The 25,521-nt window shown below is 43.7% G+C and overlaps 1 protein-coding gene across 29 annotated transcripts in view; it reads right to left on the reverse strand.

Moving 5' to 3' along the window:
• Window positions 1-25,521, reverse strand: part of NRXN2 (neurexin 2) — an 847,024-nt gene that overhangs the window by 508,097 nt on the left and 313,406 nt on the right. For all 29 annotated transcript variants that reach the window (XM_083165053.1, XM_083165057.1, XM_083165084.1 and 26 more), the window contains one exon: window positions 6,646-6,807. In XM_083165053.1, the coding sequence (XP_083021179.1) occupies window positions 6,646-6,807 (162 nt within the window). The remainder of the gene's footprint in view (window positions 1-6,645; window positions 6,808-25,521) is intronic.

The raw sequence follows: 25,521 nt of genomic DNA on the forward strand, positions 1-25,521 counted from the left end.
AATTATTCTTCCAGATGTTCACAGAGACATGTAACATAAAATTAAAAAGTACATATGGTGAAGTATGTCCAAACACTTGGGGTCAATGATGGTGGGATGTTCTAAAAATTCCTTCCTGTAACCCGTGTGGATATCTTCTTTATGGGATCACCACATGTGCAAATGGAGAATGATGCTTACAATATAGCTTACATAAAGGAGTGGTTATCCCCACATATAAAGGTTTCTTTAATCTCTTACACAGCTGTCAAAGGATCAACAATGTAGTATCATAATGCTCACTTGTATGCTTACATGTGTCGATGTCTTTCCACTCACATCAAAGTTTCTTTTGCAAAAAGCGACTTCTCAAATGTGTTAAAATCCCCCCCAAAAATATTTATTAACATTTAATAAGCAAACACATACCATATGGTAAAAATAGGAAAAAAGAAAGAAAAAGTACTCTCCTTTGTTTGGGTGCACGCTTATGTAGAAAAAACTTCTAAGTAATGATAGTAAATTTTAAAACGTAACTTTTAATATTTATTTATAAAAGGCTGTTATAGGACAAAAACACAGACAAACTACACAAAACATGAAAGATTGGTTTATAACCAATTGAGGCTCAGTAGAGTCTCGCAATTGAATGCTGACGTGAAAATTGGTTAGATTTTCAATAGTGTATAACTAGTAGACTGGTATATAAATTGGTCCACAATGGGTAAGTCTGTTATACTTCTTAGGCTGGTATTTTGCACTGGCAGCGAAATGGATAAATAGATTAATAAATCCGGTCACAACCAATAAATTGTATGGTGTGTGTACACATGCATAGTTTGAGAATATAAATCTGTTTATGTAGGACAATTTAATGGGTGCAATATTCTCTTCAATTTAAGCATACAGGAAAAGCGGTGGTAGCCACTTGATCTGATAATAGTGATGAATACTATATCAAGATTGGAAATAGACACTGATTAGGCCATGAGGGCACAGTCACTTATGCTGTCTCGACCAACTAGTCCTAGTTCTGGGTCCAGGCAGTGGGTGAACCTGTGTTTGAAAGCCAAGATGTACGGAAATAAAGGGTGAAAATGAATAAGCATCTGCTGTCTCCTGCCCCGGGATAAGGTGCCCTGTTGATGGTAAGTCAGTGCAGGGTCTAGCCGAAATCCTTAAGGTAGAGATGAGAGTGCTAATAATATGAAAATGTAAGAAGAGTGCCAAGATAGGTGGTATAAAAGAGACGGCTTATATCAAGTGGGTTAGTAGGCTGCTGCTTTCCATGTGCCAAGACATTGGTGGGAAGTGAGCGGTACTCACCACAGGATGGCGTTAAATTAAAGAGAGGGATGTCTCCTGTCCCTTCATGCGAATATATGGTGCCCTGTTGCGCAGATGTCAGTGCAGGGTCCTGCCAAATCTCACATGAAGTGAATAGAGAATCCCTGAATAGAATTAGTGTGGGAGAGCAGATAGAAAGAGAGAGGTAAAAAGCCCAATAGTATTTATGGTAATGCAAAAATTACCATATAGATCTGCTATAGGTGTTGCTATAGTACAAAGGATTATTATTGCGCTTTGGTATGATAATGAGCAGTTATGTATAGGATACAATTCTTTGACAGTGTCATTAAGAGCATCTGTTATTAAAGATACAGCAGAGAAGGTATTTCTGCCAGACGGTAATAAATTGTAACTGTGCAGGTCAGCGTGGCTATCACCGCTTACCTGTTGCAGGAGAGCTCCGTGTCCTCCGTGAGCTATCAGCATGTGTCCCGGTCGGCGCTGAGTATCGGCGTCAGGATCAGCCGGCGCCGGATGCGGTATGTGAGAACAGACAGCTGTTTCGCTTGGGGCAAGCTTCGTCAGTGCTGACGTGTGTATCACACGTCAGTGTATTTATTTGCTGCCCGAGCTATAGGCTAATGCCTGTAGGCGTGTTAGGGTAGTGCATATGGGAGTATCCATCTGACATGTTTCACTACGGAAAGTCAGAGTTGTTTAATTTGGTGTATTTAACGGGAGTAAAACTACTGAGTGTGATGTCCCTCCACATATATATATATATATTTGTTCTTTGTTGGTAATGTGCTTTGAGGAAAAGAAAGATCATTTTAATAAACGTTAATGGCAGTTACACAATCAACGGGTTATAGGCATTCCGTGATTGTCTCCGTTAGGAATGTGTTGTCATTCCCAAAGATAGACCTTTACATGTAAGCAAAACGTGGTGTTATCTGCATACCAGATCTATTGATTGTTAAGAATATTATCAGGAGCTCTGTTACAATCTCTATGTATTGCCGAGCAGACACCTAAGCGGTAGAAGAAATAATGAAAACCATGTTTGGCACTATCGTTTTTATATGAATATAAATGTGAAGTTTTTATAAGTGTGGTATCTGTAATTATGTCATGTGTATTATTGTTTTTTTTGTATATAATGGACAATTGGAGATAATTGAGGACACACCCACAGGATATGCCCCTCGTGAGAGTGGGTATTTAAGCCCCAGCAGGCTAAGGGATGACACCACCTTGATAAAGGCCTGTTTAAGGTTGAAACGCGTTGGTGCGGTGTCAGTTTTTTTTACCTATCCATTTTGGAGTTACTAGGAGCCCCAACAACCACCCACCTGAGGTCTTTTTCCCGGGTATTCCATCGATCCTCGGTCGGTTAAGTGTTGTTTGATATATCTGGCACCAGTTACCATATGGTATGTGTTTGCTTATTAAATGTTAATAAATATTTTTTGGGGGATTTTAACACATTTGAGAAGTCGCTTTTTGCAAAAGAAACCTTGATGTGAGTGGAAAGACATCGACACATGTAAGCATACAAGTGAGCATTATGTATCTACATTGTTGATCCTTTGACAGCTGTGTAAGAGATTAAAGAAACTTTTATATGTGGGGATAACCACTCCTTTATGTAAGCTATATTGTAAGCATCATTCTCCATTTGCACATGTGGTGATCCCATAAAGAAGATATCCACACGGGTTACAGGAAGGAATTTTTAGAACATCCCACCATCATTGACCCCAAGTGTTTGGACATACTTCACCATATGTACTTTTTAATTTTATGTTACATGTCTCTGTGAACATCTGGAAGAATAATTGGGATTGTGGACTTTGAAACAGGAGATCCACCCATATTCAAATCTAAATCTATGTGATGACACAAATTAAATAAATTAATAATAAATAATAAAATAACTAAATTATCAAATACAGTATATAGAAAAAAGAGCACTACACTACATGCTAAATAACACTACACATTACACTACATCCTCCTAAATGCTGTACTACACTACACGTTCCACTACATCCCCCTATAGGCTGTACTACATTACACTACATTCCCCTATGCACAGTACTACATTACACTACATCCCCCTACATGCAGTAATACAGTAACAGTACACTACATCCCCCTACACGCTGTACTACACTACATCCCTACACGCTGTACTACATTACACTACATTCGCCTACGCACAGTACTACATTACACTACATCCCCCTACACGCTGTAATACACTACACGTTAGACTACATCCCCCTACATGCAGTAATACAGTAACAGTACACTACATCCCCCTACACGCTGTACTACACTACATCCCTACACGCTGTACTACATTACACTACATACCCCTACGCACAGTACTACATTACACTACATCCCCCTACACGCTGTAATATACTACACATTAGACTACATCCCTCTACATGCAGTAATACAGTAATAGTACACTACATCCCCCTACACGCTGTACTACACTACATCCCTACACGCTGTACTACACTACATGTTACACTACATCCCCCTACACGCTAAACTATACTGCACGTTACACTACACTTTATCACACTACACTGTACTACAGTACCCGCAATAATATTAAAACTTCTCCCTCCCCATAGGCTCATACAGTAAATATCAGTGCAGCCATATAGTTTAAAACAAGGAATGCTGACGGACCATATATATAATAGGCGTTGTTGTGAATGATGGCACCTTTTGTGACAAGGGCTGGGTGTACCCTGAGGCTGCTCTGTAGCTGTGCCTGAAAATCACGGCACCTATAGGATAACATGATGGAGCTGGTGAAGGCGGATACGTACAGCGGATACGTACAGCCCCATAGCTGGCACCTCAGACTCTGGAATCCCGGGAGCAACAGCACATGTGCCAGCCTTCAGCAGTAAAGATTGAGCAGAGGCACGGCTCCCAGCACCTAACACCCCCTCCAATCGTGGATGCAGCAATCACTATCACCAACCAGGGGTGTTTCTGGGTACTCAGACCCCCCCCCCCCCTGTGTGCGCTGCTGCTCCCACTGCCTGACCCCAGTGTCACCTTTTGTCTTTTTCCCTCTGCCTCACCCCAGTGTTAAGGGGCATACACATGTAGAGATGCGTGCTAAGCAATTTTGCTAAGCTATTTAGGGAAGGCGATTTCCTGGTGTCCACATCTCCCAAGGGGCCCACATACACATGCACAGATTTGTGCTAAGCAATTTTGCTAAGCGATTTTGCTTAAGCAAAAAAAGGCCAGGTAGTGTTTCAGAATGAGAGATTGTGATCAGTGTCTCTCATTCTGTACACACAGAGAGATTTGCAGTCACTTGCTAAGCAATTTGACTAGATTTTGACTGCATGCACTGACTTAGTTAGCAGGAGATAATTTATCTCTCGGGGCATACACACAGAGAGATCCGTGCTTACTTTCTAAGCAATCTAGTCGGATTTCTTAGAAAATAGCACAAAATCGCTGTGTATGCCCCTTTATCCTCTCTTTCTATCTCTTACTGCCTGACCCCAGTGTTACCCTCTGTCTTTTTTCCCACTGCCACACCCCAGTGTCACCCTCTGTCTATCTACCACTGCCACATCCCAATGTCACCCTCTGCCTTTTTCCCACTGCCTCACCCCAGTATCACCGTCTTTTTGCCACTGCTTCACCCCAGTATCACTGTCATTGCCTTTTTCCACTGCCTCACCCCAGTGTTACCCTCTGCCTTTTTCCAACTGCCTCACCCCAGTATCACTGTCATTGCCTTCTTCCACTGCCTTACCCCAGTGTCACCCTCTGTCTCTCGCCCCCTGCCTCGCCCCAGTGTTACCCTCTGCCTTTCTTCCACTGTCTCATCCCAGTGTCACCCTCTGTCTATCTCCCCCTGCCTCCCCCCAGTGTTACCCTCTGCCTTTCTTCCACTGTCTCGCCCCAGTGTTACCCTCTGTCTATCTCACCATGCCTCCCCCCAGTATTACCCTCTGTTTATCTCCCCTGCCTCCCCCCCCAGTGTTACCCTCTGTCTATCTCACCATGCCTCCCCCCAGTATTACCCTCTGTTTATCTCCCCTGCCTCCCCCCCCCCCAGTGTTACCCTCTGTCTATCTCACCATGCCTCCCCCCAGTATTACCCTCTGTTTATTTCCCCTGCCTCCCCCCCCAGTGTTACCCTCTGTCTATCTCACCATGCCCCCCCCCCAGTGTTACCCTCTGCCTTTCTTCCACTGTCTCACCCCAGTGTTACCCTCTGTCTATCTCACCATGCCTCCCCCCAGTATTACCCTCTGTTTATCTCCCCTGCCTCCCCCCCAGTGTTACCCTCTGTTTATCTCCCCTGCCTCCCCCCCCAGTGTTACCCTCTGTCTATCTCACCATGCCTCCCCCCAGTATTACCCTCTGTTTATCTCCCCTGCCTCCCCCCCCCCCAGTGTTACCCTCTGTCTATCTCACCATGCCTCCACCCAGTATTACCCTCTGTCTATCTCACCATGCCTCCCCCCAGTATTACCCTCTGTCTATCTCACCCATGCCTCCCCCCAGTATTACCCTCTGTCTATCTCACCATGCCCCCCCCAGTGTTACCCTCTGTCTATCTCACCATGCCTCCCCCCAGTATTACCCTCTGTCTATCTCACCATGCCTCCTCCCCCCCAGTGTTACCCTCTGCCTTTCTTCCACTGTCTCGCCCCAGTGTTACCCTCTGTCTATCTCACCATGCCTCCCCCCAGTATTACTCTCTGTTTATCTCCCCTGCCTCCCCCCCCAGTATTACCCTCTGTTTATCTCCCACTGCCACATATTTTTTTAATCAGCCCAGTCTGTATGTGCTTCTTATTTCTCGTGGTGATGCAAATAACCTGCCTTATGGTGACAATATGCACATGTATTATTCTCTCGGCCTTTCCAGTACAGTACCATCCAGTACTAGTAAACGCATTGATGACTACTAGGCACGACTAACAGGGTTGTTTAAGGTGACTGAACCAATGATGGGCGAGGACACATCTGTAAGAGAGATGTGGACATGTGAGCTAGGTAGCTTTGATGTAACTCTATATTATCTTGCCAAGTAAACTATTGTTATTATTTTTGCCTATGTTTATTGTGTAAGTTTGGTTGTGATGGACAGTATTAGCATTGTAGGGCCTTATTCTTGTTTTCTACCTTGATGTTTCAATTACATTTTTGATATAATTAAATTGTTCTAGTTTTTCTGCAAATAGAGTGAAAGTCATTGTCCAAACATTAATTACTATTGTACATCTATAATCCAGGATGGATGAATAAGTTCACACCGGACACTACAATTTCTATATTACTGTACATTGTGATATTATTTGTCATAATACTCACATCCTTAAGGCAGCCCATGAAGTTGTTACTGACAGGGGATCCTGGGAGATCTGCTGTGTTCGGACTGCCTCCAATATAGAAGAAGTCATCACTTCCCAACATGGTATAATCCTCTTGGGTGTAACCCGTTGAAGTGAGAATCCCATCAACTGATATGGTGACCTAGAAGTAGAAGTGGATGGGAACCAAGAGGAAAGCAACAGGAAGAGAGAGAGAAAGACCGACAGAAAGTTTGAAATAAAGGATAAAGATGAAAAGAGAGAGATCCAGAGGAAGAAAGTGAGGGGAGAGGAAAAGGAGGGTGAAAAAAACAAAAGTTAGGTGAAGGTACAAAAGCTGCTGATGTCTCACCATTTTTATGTCTGTTCTGTCTCTGAGGCAAGACCAGCTCTTCACCATGGGCAGAAAGGAAAGGCAGAGAGGAGGAGGGTGGTACAGAAAGAGTTTAAGAAATAGAGAAAAAAGCCATTGGGAAAGAAACATTTGGACTGTGAAACATAGGTTGAACAGAAGAAGGTGGGTAAGGGGACGAGTTGGTAAATAAAGAAGCAGGTAAATGTGTGATAGAGTGTGTAAAGAAGACTGTGTTTCTTTGTGGGTAAGAGGTGTTGAAGGGAAGCTTAGTATGTTTATTGGAGCAGCTCCAAGGTAGAAAAGCATTGCTGACCTTACCTTTCATGAGACCTCTAGTCTTCTCCCAACTCTCCACTTGTCTACTTCACTTACTCTTATTCATATACTGTATGCTGCTTCATCTATTTTAAAGTCATGTAAAGTCATACTAAACTTAGCCATTCTTCTTCCTTTAAATACATTATGTCTTCAAAATTGAACTGTGCTATGCCAATTTTTTTAAATCTTTATTAGGGATAAATAGGAGCCAGCCTTTTGAAATCTATCAGGACTCATATGCAATTAATTTAGTAAGACTTTTTTCTATCAACTGTAAATAATTAGTTTTTTTAGAAGGTCAAAGTTAATTATACAGTAATGAAGATGTCATATTTTTGGTCTATTAAGTATTATATTTAAATCACTATAAATGTTAACATAAAGATGCTCTGTATTAGAAAAAAATAGACCAAATAGTAAAAAAATAAATGGTACTAGATTAAAGCGAGATTCCTTAAATCCAGCCCATGATGTAGTTTTTATATTTATTTTTTAATTTTAGAGTGGGCGATGTGAAAGGGATTATACTGAATGAGGTGTGTTTTAAAGTTAAACAGAAATCCAAGTATTAGCCAAATAAATCTTTAATGTGAACTTTAATGTGATAATGGCATAAATATCACCAATACACAAACTGTTTTGGGGTTAGAGACCTGTGCTGAAGCAAAGGTATCACTAAACCCTGAGCCTGGAGGAATGTGGTTGGGAATGCCTGCTCTGTGGCAGCCACTGTGCAATTTAACCCTTCTTTGCATACTGTTGCAAATTTGCTACATACCCAAACATCTCACTATGGGCCTTATTCTGATCGGTGCGGCCCGATCAGAATATGCGGCCGCGACCGTGCAGGTGAATCCCCGCCTTCCATACGGATCGCCACCTGCCGTCCGTACGCGGATATGTGGCGATCCGCATGAAATTGGACGGGGATACGCCTCCTCCGTCTTGGGAGCAGCCCCTGCATTCGATGGTCGCCGAACATCGAATGCAGGGCCGCACGCTCCACCAGGTCCCGCAACACAAGACCACACGGACACTTGTCCGTGTGAAATCATGTATGGGGGCGGGCAGCTGGCATCCGGCGATGTCAGATGCCCGCCCCGTACCCACGCGTCACGGCCTCATTACCATGCATACGCCCCGCGTTTGCATGGGAACGCCCATGAAACGCGGGGCGTATGCATAGGGTAATGAGGCTAAGTAGCCCCTCACGCCCCTCTACGCCCCCTGTGCGGCGTATAAAGAATCCGTGCGGCGAAATCGCCTGCACATGCGCAGAGTGACCTCTGCACATGCGCAGACGATCAACATCGGTGGTCCGTCCGCATGCGGGAATATCCGCACCGATCAGAATAAGGGCCTATAAAACACTTGACACTCACACAGTCAACCGTTTCAGGTTGTGGACTATTTGCTACAGAGAATTTTTTCTAAATAAATCTTTATCTTTTACCTGTGATCTTTTTCATAATTTTTTCTTGTCAGTACAATACACAAGAAGCATGAAAATATTTAAAAAATAAAAAAGCATGCAACGAAGGGTTAAGCGATTTATATAAAGATTCTATTCTATCCTATTCTATTTACCATGGATCTAGTAAAATGTTTCCACTGACAGAAATTGTTAATACTTGGATTTATGTTACACTGACTTCGGAACAAACCTTATTCAGGCCAATTACAAAAATAGCGCTCTCTCTAGTCCATAATAATTTTTGAGGTATTGTGCACTGTAGTCGAGAGATCTTTCATAAGTGGACTTTCTTTTGGAATGACCAGTTTAGGATACATTATATTAGAATGAAACAATGTGTAATGATTATTTGGTACTTTAGGGTAACTAGGCACTTTTATTTACATATATATATATATATATATATATATATATATATATATATATATATATTAGAGGAACGAAGGTGCGGCACTCAGGTCTTACAGCAAATAGCAAATAAACGACAGTTATATTGCTAATTTATCAATTCAGTCTTGAAAATTCTGTTTAAGGGGAATTGGGACGTTACATATGATTATCTTAATCTGTTAATTTAATTTGAATAGTCTTGCCCATAAGTGCCTTTCCTAATTATACAGTATACGTAATTATCATTTTTATCCAGTATTCCCCCATAACTAAAAAAAAAAAATACACAAGCATGTGGGTGATTCTTTTTATTTGAAATATGTACTGTATCTTTTCTTTATGCTATCTTTCTAATCTATACATGGTTCCAATACAGCCTTACAAAGTAACTTCTATTTTGCCTGTAGGGGGACATTTATCAGAAGGAAAACTGTGGCGCTTCCCTTGTGTTTTGCATATTGAAGCCCTTGAATCTACATAATGCATTTCACATGACAGAGTGCATTATCATGTGACTGTTGTACTGCTCTACTTTGGCCATTTTTATGTTGGGAAATGTTGACTTTTGTTTTCCAGCACACCCTGCTCAATGGTGGACAAGAACCTGTTCACAGCTTTGTTGGATTTGTGTTGCTTTGCAGCCACTGTTAGTAACACATGGACATGCAGTTAGCATATAAAGTAACACTGTGCTGGTGTTTTCATTTTAAGTAACAGCTACTACCCCCCCCCCCCCCCCCCCATAATACATATACATTAAAAGTGACACATTTGCATAAACATAAATAGACATTACAATATTTTTAGCCAGGGAACCTTTTAAAGTAAGTTGGTAGCAGCTGCTTTTTCAGTTTCTATTACAAAGAGATACATGGTACTGTATATGGATTTGCTAAAGGTGCTTCCAAACTTGCATTTGTCTTTCTTATTGACACACAGGTCACCAAACCTTCTGCAGTCATTATACTATGGCAGTGGTTCCCGACCCTGGTCCTCAAGTGCCCCCAACAGTGCACGTTTTCCAGGTCACCCGGCAGGTGCACTCATTATTCAGGCACATTTGAAAAGATCCAGAGGTGGAGCTAATTATAGCACTTGTGATTCTGTGTGGAGACCTGCAAAACATGCACTGTTGGGGGTAGTTGAGGACCACGGTTGGGAACCACTGTACTATGGCAAACATTTTTGAAGATCATTTTTAGGGATTTATTATTATTAGTATTAACAGTTTCTTATATAGTGCACACATATTCCGTAGCGCTTTACAGAGAATATATTTGAACATTTACATCATTCCCTGCCCCAGTGGAGTTTACAATCTATATTTCCTACCACATGTACACGCACACACGGACATTCTAGGGTTAATTTGTTGGGAGCCAAATAGCCTACCAGTATTTTTGGATTGTAGTAGGAAACCAGAGTACCCGATGGAAACCAATGGGAGATTATACAAACTCTGCACAGTTAGAGCCATGGTGGGTATTGAACCTATGACCTCTGTGCTGTAAGGCAGTAATGCTAACCACTACACCATCCGTACTGCCCTGTATATATAACACATGGTGGGAATAGAACCCATGACCTCAGTGCTGTGAGGGAATAGAACCCATGACCTCAGTGCTGTGAGACAGTAATACTAACCATTACACCGTCCGTACTGCCCGGTATATATAACACATGGTGGGGATAGAAACCATGACCTCAGTGCTGTGAGGCAGTAATGCTAACCATTACACCATCTGTACTGCCCGGTATATATAACACATGGTGGTAATAGACCCCATGACCTCAGCGCTGTGAGGCATTAAGATAACCATTACACCGTCCGTACTGCCCTGTATATATAACACATGGTGGGGATAGAACCCATGACCTCAGCGCTGTGAGGTAGTAATGCTAACCATTAAACCACCCGTACTGCCCAGTATATATAACACATGGTGGGAATAGAACCCATGACCTCAGCGCTGAGAACCCATGACCTCAGCGCTGTGAGGCAGTAAGATAACCATTACATCGTCCGTACTGCCCCGTATATATAACACATGGTGGGGATAGAACCCATGACCTCAGCGCTGTGAGGTAGTAATGCTAACCATTAAACCACCCGTACTGCCCAGTATATATAACACATGGTGGGAATAGAACCCATGACCTCAGCGCTGAGAACCCATGACCTCAGCGCTGTGAGGCAGTAAGATAACTATTCAGTGTCGGAACTTACGAGTCGTTGGCCCAGGTGCAAAACTACATTTTTGGGCCCTCCTATTCCATTCCAACCCAAGTTCACAATATGCCACACAGCAGTGGGTGGCAGAAGTGGGCCCCTTAGTCTTCAGGGGCCCCGGTGCAATGCACCTGCTGCACCAATGGTAGTTCCGCCTCTGTAACTATTACACCGTCCGTACTGCCCTGTATATATAACACATGGTGGGGATAGAACCCATGACCTCAGCGCTGTGAGGTAGTAATGCTAACCATTAAACCACCCGTACTGCCCAGTATATATAACACATGGTGGGAATAGAACCCATGACCTCAGCGCTGAGAACCCATGACCTCAGCGCTGTGAGGCAGTAAGATAACCATTACACCGTCCGTACTGCCCTGTATATATAACACATGGTGGGGATAGAACCCATGACCTCAGCGCTGTGAGGTAGTAATGCTAACCATTAAACCACCCGTACTGCCCAGTATATATAACACATGGTGGGAATAGAACCCATGACCTCAGCGCTGAGAACCCATGACCTCAGCGCTGTGAGGCAGTAAGATAACCATTACATCGTCCGTACTGCCCCGTATATATAACACATGGTGGGGATAGAACCCATGACCTCAGCGCTGTGAGGTAGTAATGCTAACCATTAAACCACCCGTACTGCCCAGTATATATAACACATGGTGGGAATAGAACCCATGACCTCAGCGCTGAGAACCCATGACCTCAGCGCTGTGAGGCAGTAAGATAACTATTCAGTGTCGGAACTTACGAGTCGTTGGCCCAGGTGCAAAACTACATTTTTGGGCCCTCCTATTCCATTCCAACCCAAGTTCACAATATGCCACACAGCAGTGGGTGGCAGAAGTGGGCCCCTTAGTCTTCAGGGGCCCCGGTGCAATGCACCTGCTGCACCAATGGTAGTTCCGCCTCTGTAACTATTACACCGTCCGTACTGCCCTGTATATATAACACATGGTGGGGATAGAACCCATGACCTCAGCGCTGTGAGGTAGTAATGCTAACCATTAAACCACCCGTACTGCCCAGTATATATAACACATGGTGGGAATAGAACCCATGACCTCAGCGCTGAGAACCCATGACCTTAGCGCTGTGAGGCAGTAATGCTAACCATTACACCGTCCGTACTGCCCTGTATATATAACACATGGTGGGGATAGAACCCATGACCTCAGCGCTGTGAGGTAGTAATGCTAACCATTAAACCACCCGTACTGCCAAGTATATATAACACATGGTGGGAATAGAACCCATGACCTCAGCACTGAGAACCCATGACCTCAGCGCTGTGAGGCAGTAAGATAATCATTACACCGTCCGTACTTCCCTGTATATATAACACATGGTGGGGATAGAGCCCATGACCTCAGTGCTGTGAGGCAGTAATATAACCATTACACCATCCGTACTGCCCCGTATATATAACACATGGTGGGAATAGAACCCATGACCTCAGTACTGTGAGGCAGTAATGCTATAACCATTACACCATCCGTACTGCCCCATATATATTACACATGGTGGGAATAGAACCCATGACCTCAGTGCTGTGAGGCAGTAATGCTAACCATTACACCATCCGTACTGCCCCGTATATATAACACATGGTGGGGATAGAACCCATGACCTCAGTGCTGTGAGGCAGTAATGCTAACCATTACACCATCCGTACTGCCCCGTATATATAACACATGGTGGGGATAGAACCCATGAACTCAGTGCTGTGAAGCAGTAATGCTAACCATTACACCGTCCGTACTGCCCCGTATATATATATATATATATATATATATATATATATATATATATATATATATATATATATAAAACACATGGTGGGAATAGAACCCATGACCTCAGCACTGAGAACCCATGACCTCAGTGCTGTGAGGCAGTATTGCTAACCATTACACCATCCGTACTGCCCGTATATATAACACATGGTGGGGATAGAACCCATGACCTCAGTGCTGTGAGGCAGTAATGCTAACCATTACACCATCCGTACTGCCCCGTATATATAACACATGGTGGGGATAGAACCCATGAACTCAGTGCTGTGAAGCAGTAATGCTAACCATTACACCGTCCGTATTGCCCCGTATATATATATATATATATATATATATATATATATATATATATATATATAAACACATGGTGGGAATAGAACCCATGACCTCAGTGCTGTGAGGCAGTAATGCTAACCATTACACCATCCGTACTGCCCGTATATATATAACACATGGTGGGGATAGAACCCATGACCTCAGCGCTGTGAGGCAGTAATGTAACCATTACACCATCCGTACTGCCCGTATATATAACACATGGTGGGGATAGAACCCATGACCTCAGTGCTGTGAGGCAGTAATATAACCATTACACCGTACGTGCTGTCCCCAATTTGTAGATTTAGTACTTTAATGAAACTATGCTTTTTTATTAGATCTTATAGATTGCACCACATTTGTACTTGTCTTGATAACTATCTGATGCGACATTCTAAAGCATCACATGCTACACAAACCCCTTTTATGCCGAGGACCACAAAGAAATTTGTCAAGCCATAGCATGTGAGTGTGTAGTCAGAGTCCTCTTTGAATACTGCGTTCCACTGTAAAGCATTCTATAATAGTTACACCTTCCTGGCAGCCCTGAGCCCCTGGAGTTGTATGCATGGCTACAGCACACTATGAATACTAGGCTCCACTGCAAAAGTTCCATACTACAATAGTTACACCTCTCTGGCAGGCCCAAGCCCCAGGGGTTGTGTGCATGGCCACAGCCATATTGTGTACTGTGAACTCTGGTTTGGGTGGAGGAGGGGGACCCAACATATATTTTTGTACCTGGGCTCACCATCCACAGGTTCTGTCACTGCTGCTGTGAATACTATGGCCCAGAAGCTGCATGGTCTCATGGATACACCTCCCCGGTAGGCCTAAGCCCCAGGGGCTGTGTGCCTGGCCACAGCCTGTTTTGAATACTATGTCCTACTGCAGAAGCTGCATTCTCTCATGGTTACACCTCCCCAAAAGGCCTGAGTCCCAGGGGTTGTGTGCCTGGCCACAGCCTGTTTTGAATACTATGGCCCACTGCAGAAGCTGCATTCTCTCATGGTTACACCTCCCCCTAAAGGCCTGAGTCCCAGGTGTTGTGTGCATGGCCTCAGCTTGCCATGAATACTGTGGTTACATGTCTCTGGCAGACCTGAGCCTGGGACCATCTGCAGATGATGTACAGTATGCTGCCACCCGGGGTGTGAGTGCATTACTAGAGCCTGCTGCAAATACTGGGGCCCACTGCAGACATTGTATGAGCACCAGGGTGTGAGTGCATGGCCACAGCCTGCTGCAAATAATTGTGTACATGGCTGAAACTGCGTCCTGTCTGGCAGGCATGAGCACCAGCGTGTGGATGTGTAGTTACAGTCTGCTGTGAAGACCAGAACCCTCTGCAGAAGTTGTAAACTGTCCATGCCCGAACAGGAACGAGGACTTGCACCCTCCTGCCACACACCAGCTCTAATCATTTTTCTGCTTACATAAGTTTCAGTATTGCAACGGGTTTAATTGCCACAAAGAAAAGGATTGTAACACATTACCAACTCCTAAAATGTTTCTTATAGCCTACAGTATAAAACACAACATTAGAATTCACAATTCAGGCGTAACATGTATGTGGCTCTTACGTTTCTGTTTGATCTAGGTTACAATGATATTACTGGCAGTTAAAGATATACAACTGTACAATATACTGTAATTGCTCAAACATTCCCTTACTAAAGTTAAAAGCATTTAATATCTGGGATCAGAGTGAGGGTGATGTACAGTATAGTAATGCTGCCCATACACGGAGTGGTTTCCCCGTGCGACATTACATCACACAGCACAAAAAGTATGTGCAGCCCATACTTTTGGTACTAGATCGCATCGCATCTAGTACAAAAAGGTCATCGCATCGCATCGCATCACATCTAGTACATTGCCTGCTTTTTGTACTATATGCGAAGCGATCTAGTACAAAAAGGTGTGAAACGTGCATTTACGCTACTGGAAAAATGATTGATTTGGGCAAACTGTCTTGCCAACATTACAAGCATAGTGGGGCAGATGTATTAAGCCTTAACAAGAGATAAATGCAAGTGTGATCAGGAGAGATAAACGACCAGCCAATCAGCTCCTTACTGACTTTTTTCAAACACAGCCTGTAACATGGCAGTTGGCAGGTGATTGGCTGGATGTTTATCTCTCTTTATCACCCTGGGATTTATCTCTTGTTAAAGCTTAATACATCTGCCCCAGTGTAACTGATGCCATAACTTTAAGGGTGGATATACTGTACTGTACATTAGACAATATTATACCCCAGTCAATGGCACGACCGATACAATAATATATATGTTGTGCGGTACTCAATGAATGATATATCATTCACAGTCACATGTTAAATGCAAGCTGTATTTGACAGACTCATCCTATTGGGCATTCAGCATGATCAACAAGAGTGCACCATCATGGATACTCAATAGAGGATAGTGTACCTGTCACACATTGCATATTATTTATTTGGTACTTGGAATACAGTTCATGAAATAACCATGTAACAGGACATTTATAAATAATGGACTCTTTATTATTATTATAATTAGTATTATTAGTATTAGTAGTAATATTATTACATTTCATTTGTTTGTGCGTGATATCAATATCATGTAAACTGCAAATGTGAATACATCTTTTTACTTGTTCATATACTGTACATTTGTATGTGGGACAGAATGTATTATTTGTAAGTCTCCTGTTATTGACCAATTGTCTATTGGTTTATTCTGTCTACTACTATTGCCTATACATTATGGTACATGTTTGAACTTTTGAAGACATTCCAGCATTACTTCTGGTTATATAGTAAATTAACAGTATAAAAGAAGTATAAAAAGTACTGAACTTATGTTATTCATTAAATTACATTTGATAGTGGCTCGATAATTTATGTTTTAGGAACATAAAAAGGCACAAACAGAATTTTTGGTAATTTGGGTGTCTTTAGCATATCCGGATGACTCATCAGATGATCGCCCCGGCTGGTGTATGGGCCACTTAAGGAACTTACTTAGATAAAGGGTTGATTTAAGATTTATTATAGGGTAACATCAGGACCATATTTAAGATTTGGCTATTGTTTTGGCTGTAAAATAAATTACCTACGGTATAATACAGCAGATGAAAAAGGGTGGTAGCCTTAGGATTTAACGCCATGGGCTATTCGATTCCAGAGCTTTGCTGAACCCCTTGTTAACACACTTTAACTTAACATGTTAATTGTCGCTATGCCATGAAAAGTTTATGTATTAGTGTGTTAACAGTGTCGCTGTTATCCCTGTGGATTTTTCAACCATTGATTGGATTTTTATCGAACAGAGCTTTTGTCTTCTTCATTGCAATCATAGAACAAGCTATTGTGGAGGTGTATATGTCAGATTCGCAGCACCATACTTCTGGATAATGAGTGTGATTTACAAAAGAACGGAAAGCTCAGCTTTCTCTGCTGTGTTCAGATTCGGCATCTCGGGATAGTGTAGTCTGAACTTCAATGCAAAAAAAATTACGTCCCTGCTCTCTGACCATCTCCCAGTCACTGCTGCTGGTTTCTTGTGCCCGGCACGTGCATACACAAAACTACTACGAGAAACCTGCACATGTGCAGAAAGAACCGGTTTTTGTAAACCATGGAAAATCAGAAGACCGCAGAAAAAGTCCGGACCATCAGAGTCCTAGTTTTTGGATCCCATTGCAAGGAAGGTATTTATACTGTACATTAATTGCTACTTAACAAAGTTAGGTACTCTTTACCTAGAAGGGCGCCCGTCGCGGGCATCGCGGGTACATTTATGTGTGGCCGCGACGCGACCGACGCGATGCCCGCGATTTCCCATTGAAACCCATGTTAAACATGGAAATCGTGTCAGTCGCGTCGCGGCCGGCCATAAATGTACCCGCGATGCCCGCGACGCGATGCTCCCGATTTCCCATAGGAATCAATGTTAAAAGGTGCGATGGACCCGATTTTACTGTTAAATGGCTCAATGGACACGATTTGGCCATAGAAATCAATGTTAAATGGGCCACAGAGCCCATTAACCCTTAAATGTCCCCCCCAATTTTTAACGCCACCCCACGATCCACGCGAACCCGAAGCGTGGCGAGCGCAGCGAGCCCGCGAGGGGCGGCGGTACGCGTCCTCCGACCTTTTCATGCCCTACTATCCACTAGGGCGAGCCCGAAGCGTGGCGAGCGCAGCGAGCCCCGCGAGGTGACGCGGATACCTTCACAGTTATACGCGTCCCCTCGCGGGCTTCACAGGTGTCCGTGGCGACGCCGACACCTGTGAAGCCCGCGAGGGGACGCGTCTACCTGTGAAGGTATCCGCGTCCCCTCGCGGGGCTCGCTGCGCTCGCCACGCTTCGGGCTCGGTGGCTCGCTGCGCTCGCCACACTATTATATTCTCACTCCACGCCCTAGTGGATAGTAGGGCATGAAAAGGTCGGAGGACGCGTACCGCCGCCCCTCGCGGGCTCGCTGCGCTCGCCACGCTTCGGGTTCGCGTGGATCGTGGTGTGGCGTTAAAAATTGGGGGGGACATTTAAGGGTCAATTGTGCTTATTTGGGCTCTGTGGCCCATTTAACATTGATTCCTAGGGCCAAATCGGGTCCATTGAGGCATTTAACAGTCAAATCGCGGTCAATCAGCCTTTTTAACATTGTTCCCTATGGGAAAATCGCGGTCATCGCGGCCATCCCGATTTACCCGCGATGCCCGCGATGACCGCGATGACCGCGATTTTTACCTCCGACGACCGCGATTTCAATCGCTGGCGCCCTTCTAGGTAAAGAGTACCCAAAGTTATATATTGCATCAAACTGATGCAATATATGGAGAATAATGTATCAAAGTAGATTCATTTATTCCAAATGTGCCGCAATCACCGACGTTTCGGTCCAACAAGGAAATTCCTCAAGGTAGGCAATCAAATAAAGAAAGAAAAAGGAGCCAGAGGTGTTCCCATGGCGATTATGGCACATTTGGCATAAATTCATCCACTTTAACACATTGGGGGAAATTTACTAAGATGTGTATTCTACTTCACATGTGATGTTGCTATGACCAGCAATCAGAATCTACTTCTTATTTATTTAGCACCCTATAGAACACAGTAGACAGGATCTGATTAGTTGCCCATAGCAACATCACATGTGAAATAGAATACACATCTTAGTAAATTCCCCCCATTATTCTTTACAAGTCTTGTGAGCGCAAGCAAGTTGTTCATTCTCCCATGGAGTGCCGGCAGTATTGGATTTGTATATATATATATATTAGAGATGTGCGGCGGCTACTATTTCGGGTTTTAGTTTTGGTTTTGGATCTGGATCTCCCTTCGTGTTTTGGATCTGGATTGATTTTGGCAAAACCAACCTTGTGGGTTTTGGATCTGGATTTTTATGAAAAAATGCTAAAAATGGCTAAAATAACAGAATTTGGGCCTGTCTTTGCCCCCTAAAGTATTATTAACCTCAATAACATTAATTTCCACTCATTTCTAGTAAATTTTGATCACTTCACAGCTCACAAAACTGTTTTAATTTACTGTAGTTGGGCCAAAAGGGTATACCGAGGTAGCTGGATGACTAAGCTAAGCGACAGTAGTCGGCATCACATACATGTGGACCTTACACTTCCAACCTGGCAGAGCGGCACTGCAGGGGCAGACAGGGTGGCAGTTTAATAAACTATCCCAAAAAAAGAGAAATGCTCCAAACAGCAAATACAAAGAGGTATCGGCCTTGTCATGACTGGTGGTAGCAGCTTCAGCACTTCTATCAGGTTGCTGATCTCCCACTATTTACTCCTCCATCATCCTCCAAAAATGTGTTTTTATTTTATTTATTACTTTTATTTATTTTTCTTACTTTACACTGGACACAGCCTGTCACACTGGACACAGCCCCTTGGACACTGGACACTGCCCCTGGACACAGCCCCTGGACACTGCCCCTGGACACTGGACACAGCCTGTCACCCTGGACACAGCCCCTGGACAATGGACACAGCCTTTGGACACAGCTCCTGTACACTGGACACAGCCGTCACACTGGACACAGCCGCTGGACAATGGACACAGCCGTCACACTGGACACAGCCTCTGGACACCGCCCCTGGACACAGCTCCTGTACACTGGACAATGGATATATGTCACGCTGGACACTGGATATTTGCCGTCACACAATGGTTAGATGTCACACTGGCCACTGGATATATGTCGTCACACTGGACACAGGATATATGTCGTCACACTGGACACAGGATATATGTCGTCACACTGGACACTGGATATATGTCGTCACAGTGGACACAGGATATATGTCGTCACACTGGACACAGGATATATGTCATCACACTGGACACTGTATATATGTCGTCACACTGGACACTGGATATATGTCGTCACACTGGATATATGTCGTCACACTGGACAATGGATATATGTCACGCGGACACAGGATATATGCCGGCACACATTACATGTCACACTAGACACAGGATATATGTTGTGACTTGTGACACTGGACACAGGATATATTGTCTTCACACTGGACACTGGATATATGTCGTCACACTGGACACAGGATATGTCGTCACACAGGACACAGGATATATGTCATGAGTGACTCGTGACACTGGACAATGGATAAAATATAGGCCGTCACACTGGACACAGCCCCTTGTATTACTGCAGCCCCTGTACACAGTGTACTACTCAGCAGCACTGCAGCCCCTGTGTGTGAGCACTGCAGCACTGAGTTAGTTAAATCACAAAAAACACAGGGTTCAGGGCTAAATAAATCACAACACAGGGCTTAGGGCTAAATAAATCACAATAGGGCACGGGCCACAGGACAGCCCCTGGACAGTGGACACTGCAGCCCCTGCGTGTGAGCACTGCAGCACCTAGTTAGTTAAATCACACTACAGGGCTCAGGCCTATAAACAGTCACTGACTCTCAATACAAGTCTACAACACAGGGCAGTGAGGGCACAGGGCAGGTCACGGAGCACAGCACAGCACAAGGCAGTGAGGGCACAGGGCAGGTCACGGAGCACAGCACAGCATGGAGCACATGGCACGGAGCACATGGCACGGAGCACAGCACAGGGCAGTGAGGGCACAGGGCAGGTCACGGAGCACAGCACAAGGCAGTGAGGGCACAGGGCAGGTCACGGAGCACAGCACAGCATGGAGCACATGGCACGGAGCACAGCACAGGGCAGTGAGGGCACAGGGCAGGTCACGGAGCACAGCACGGAGCACATGCCACAGGGCACAGAGCACAGCACAGGGCACACGGAGCTTCCCAACCACCCTCTTCCCTCTCCAAGATTGGAGTGAAGATGGCGGGGCGCGCGTGTGTCTTTTATAAGATCCCGCTCCCGCGAGAATCCGACAGCGCGATGATGACGTTCGGCCACGTTATTGGTCCGGAATTCAGGCGGGAACTCCCGAGCCGACTCGGATCTGACCCGGATCCCCGATATTCGGATCTGACGGATCTCGGGGATCCGGACCCGCTCATCTCTAATATATATATATATATATATATATATATATATATATATATATATATATATATATATATATATATATATATATATACATACTGTATATAAATAACATGATTCCCCAATTCTACTTTTAATGCTTGTTTTTCCTGATCATGTTTATCAGAACATATTTTTCTCTGAAAACTGTTTTGAAATGTATTTCTTCAGCAGAAGACGGCGGGCCTCCATAACCTGTCACTTAAAATACACTACTGGGGATCTGATTTTTTACAATACATGATGTTCAGAAAACAGCTGAATTACAAATATGTCTGTGATGTTAAAGTTGATTTGTGGTGAAATATATTGTAGCACAAGACTCGGGTAAAAACTCCAATATATTTTACAGTTTTTGTTTTATATAAAATGTTGTAGCAAAAAACCCCACATAAATTAGTGACAAAACAACCAAAGAAAATATTATAGATAAGTACACACTGCTCTGCAAAGATCAAACAAATTGCTTTAAAGGAAATAATGGAGCGATCTCTCCAAAGCAACTGTTTATAAGATGCAGTTATGGCCAATACTAAAAAGAAAGGCACCCTACATACAATAATTGTGTACCCCAGTATTTATCTAATGTGCTCCTTATTGATAGAGCCTCCTGTATCAAACATAGCAGTTGATGTGCCAGAGAGCAAAGTACTGTTATTTCTTCGGGAGTGGGTGGGCGTATATATCGGTATGTTTAATAATGTGTGATATTCTTTTTAACACTCATTACTTAGGGTCCCATTTATCAACAATGCATAACCCCTTTAGTACTTGCTGAATACAAGCGGCATTTTCATTTCTATCAGTGATACTAGACAAAATATGCAGCAGGTGTTTCATTGATAAATTAAGAAGAAGATTAGTAACAAGTGTCAGCAAGAATAGCACTTGTTAGTAAATATGCGCCATTATTACAAACGAATGGCCTAAGAAGAGAGAAATGGCTTCTCGAGCTGATGAGGACATCGGAGTCATAACAGGGCAATTCTCCTATCTGTGCCAGCCTGCACCTCTCTTACATCATGTTACATCATGATGTTATAGTGACTGGGCGATCACTGAGATCAGGAAGATGTAAAGCACTTGAACTTCCTTGCGACATTCTAGTTGGCTCTCCAGGCTTCAGGGTGTCATTGCAGGCAGCCTGCAAGTCCAATCCAGGTGTCATGGAGCAGTGACAGTGCCACTCCCTAGGCCCTACACCAGGGATGGGGAACCTCTGGCCCTCCAGCTGTTGTGGAACTACACATCCCATCATGCCTTGTTACAGTTTTGCTATGTAGCCTTGCTACAACTGTAGCAGGGCATTCTGGGAGGTGTAGCTCAACAACAGCTGCAGGGCCGGAGGTTCCCCATCCCTGCCCTACACCATAGGCTCCACTTGGGTCACACATCTGCAGGGGGTAGGAACTTATAGCAGTGGATCATGCACATGGTTTATAACCAGGCATTCACTTCTAGTGTTAACAAATGCTCAGTACACTAGAAGAGCTTCATTCTTTGTGCGTTAATCTAGTTAGATCCATAATTAAACAATAGGACCCAACATATTAAGACTAATGAATTCATTTTATTTCATTGTATTTATTATGAATCATTGGGACATGTTTATTTCATGTTCATGGCTCTTTAGGCTGAAAGAATGTCATCATTATTATTCTTTCTTTTGCGGAACATCAGCAATTCCTGTTTGTATTCTTAACAAATAGGAGCATAAATAAATGAACCGTCAACAGTAACCTGGGGTGATGCACGACTGGAAAATCCTGTTCCTTAATTATTATTGGAGATGTTCTTATCCAGGATCTTCAACGACTACACTAGTTATTGACCAGCAGGTGGTGCTGTTGATTCTATCATTTTGCATTATCTGTGAATGTACTGTATGCCCTTTTATTTTGCTTACATTTATACATTGCAGTGCTATAGATTTTTATTGACAATTTACTGAAAGTTTACTAGTGGCAACAAATTGTTGCTGACACTGAGTTAATGCAATTTAAATTTGAAGAAGAATGAGATTCTGAAGAATCTAGAACATATGGTGGCTCAGAAATATAAAATATATGGTTCACAACCATATCCAAGCCCTAAACACTTGTGGGTGAAAATATGCTTTTTACATTTATTTTTTAACTTAAGAAGAGTAAATTGATATAGTTTTGCTGTCAGTGGGGTGGTCAAGTCTAAATACATAGAAATACATATAATAGTTTGGTCATATGACAGCTTACAATTGGGGATTGGATAGCTACTGTATGTATAGATAGTGGTAGATGCTCAAAGGTTATACACAGCAGATACCTGGGTGCTGCGCTGTATTGTCAACATTATCCAGCTGTGCTGCAGGGATTACTAGGCTGGTGCCTCAGGCCTCATACCTCTTCCCCCATGTACCCAGCGCTATATACTGTACTACTGTATGTACCAACAGTCCTAAAATATAGTTGGGACCTTATAGGAAATAGAAGCACAAGGCTATGTCAGTAAAGGACTGATGACACTATATCAGGGAAGCCTGCAGTAAGGGGAAATTCTGCAGTAGCGACAACCATCCCTGGACAGTTCAGAGCATGTGCAGAATCTAACTGCACCCCCCCCCCCCCCCCCCCTTTCCAGGACACATTGCTGTGAACTCCAGGTCCCAGCAGAGCCTGTGTTCCATTAAGTTGTCCAAGGGCCAGCATACCCTGGCAACAATGAGTGTTCTGACACATTTTATACAACAATTGTCAATACCCAACCAACCTAAGATGACCAGGGATTGCTGGGATCAGTAGTACACAATGGAAAAACACATTATAATTACAAAAAAATGGAATCATTGCATACTCAACAACCAAGGGAATCTGAAAATACCCTAGTGCTTTTAGCATAAGGCTAGTGGATATAGGTGACCATTGTTACAAAGGGACACACACACTTTGGGTTTCCCTGCTATAGTGTCACCTGCCTAAGCACAAAGTGCTAGTAGTGCCATTAGTTTTGGAGGGTGGGACTTGATATTTTTCCCATAAATTCTTAGACTAGAAAAAAAGATACAAAACGTCATTCACCAACATCAGGTTCATGATGATGACCAGTCTCGTCCCTGCCGCATCAAAGTGCATGATACCGTTTTGTCTTCTAATAGAACTTGAGAGTCATTCAGGTGCAGCTATTCTTCCTACTCCTATTGCAATGATTCACAGTATACAATTGGGATTATTTTCTAATATGGGCAGAAAGTAACCCGCACAAAAAAATGCACACTGCGGTTGCACAATTTGCATATGGTGCCAAATGATTGCAGAAACATTGCTAACATCATTGTACATTGGCACGCCACCCAATGCCTGAAAACGTCTTTAGACACGCCTCTCCACGCCACCCAATGCCTGAAAACGTCTTTAGACACGCCTCTCCAGTAGCAAGTGTGATCGTAGCTACTAATGTACCTATGCCCAGAAAAGGCTATCCGAGTGGACCGAGTGTTGGCCTGACCAATCCTCATTACCACCCCAAATGCTGAATTTCTGTTAATCACTTTGCGATTTCACTGTGGCTGCACTCACAAGTCACTGTGGCTGACTCACAAGTCACTGTGGCTGACTCACAAGTCACTGTGGCTGACTCACAAGTCACTGTGGCTGCACTCACAAGTACTGTGGCTGACTCACAAGTCACTGTGGCTGCACTCACAAGTCACTGTGGCTGCACTCACAAGTCACTGTGGCTGACTCACAAGTCACTGTGGCTGCACTCACAAGTCACTGTGGCTGCACTCACAAGTCACTGTGGCTGCACTCACAAGTCACTGTGGCTGACTCACAAGTCACTGTGGCTGCACTCACAAGTCACTGTGGCTGACTCACAAGTCACTGTGGCTGCACTCACAAGTCACTGTGGCTGACTCACAAGTCACTGTGGCTGCACTCACAAGTCACTGTGGCTGACTCACAAGTCACTGTGGCTGCACTCACAAGTCACTGTGGCTGACTCACAAGTCACTGTGGCTGACTTACAAGTCACTGTGGCTGCACTCACAAGTCACTGTGGCTGACTCACAAGTCACTGTGGCTGCACTCACAAGTCACTGTGGCTGACTCACAAGTCACTGTGGCTGACTCACAAGTCACTGTGGCTGCACTCACAAGTCACTGTGGCTGAATCACAAGTCACTGTGGCTGCACTCACAAGTCACTGTGGCTGAATCACAAGTCACTGTGGCTGCACTCACAAGTCACTGTGGCTGACAGGCATTTTCAGTGTGAAAGCATTGATCGATACGCATACACTAGCTGTTTCATCTGTACCTGAATAAGCCCCATTGAAGCATATTTCACTCTAGTATATTTCGTTTATATAATATGCACTAGAGATGTGCAGACTCTTGTGTTTTGGTTCTAAATCATCATCATCATCATCATCATCATCATCAGGTTT

This window comes from Crinia signifera, chromosome 11, assembly GCF_055691185.1.
Source record: "Crinia signifera chromosome 11, ASM5569118v1, whole genome shotgun sequence".
Taxonomy (NCBI): domain Eukaryota; kingdom Metazoa; phylum Chordata; class Amphibia; order Anura; family Myobatrachidae; genus Crinia; species Crinia signifera.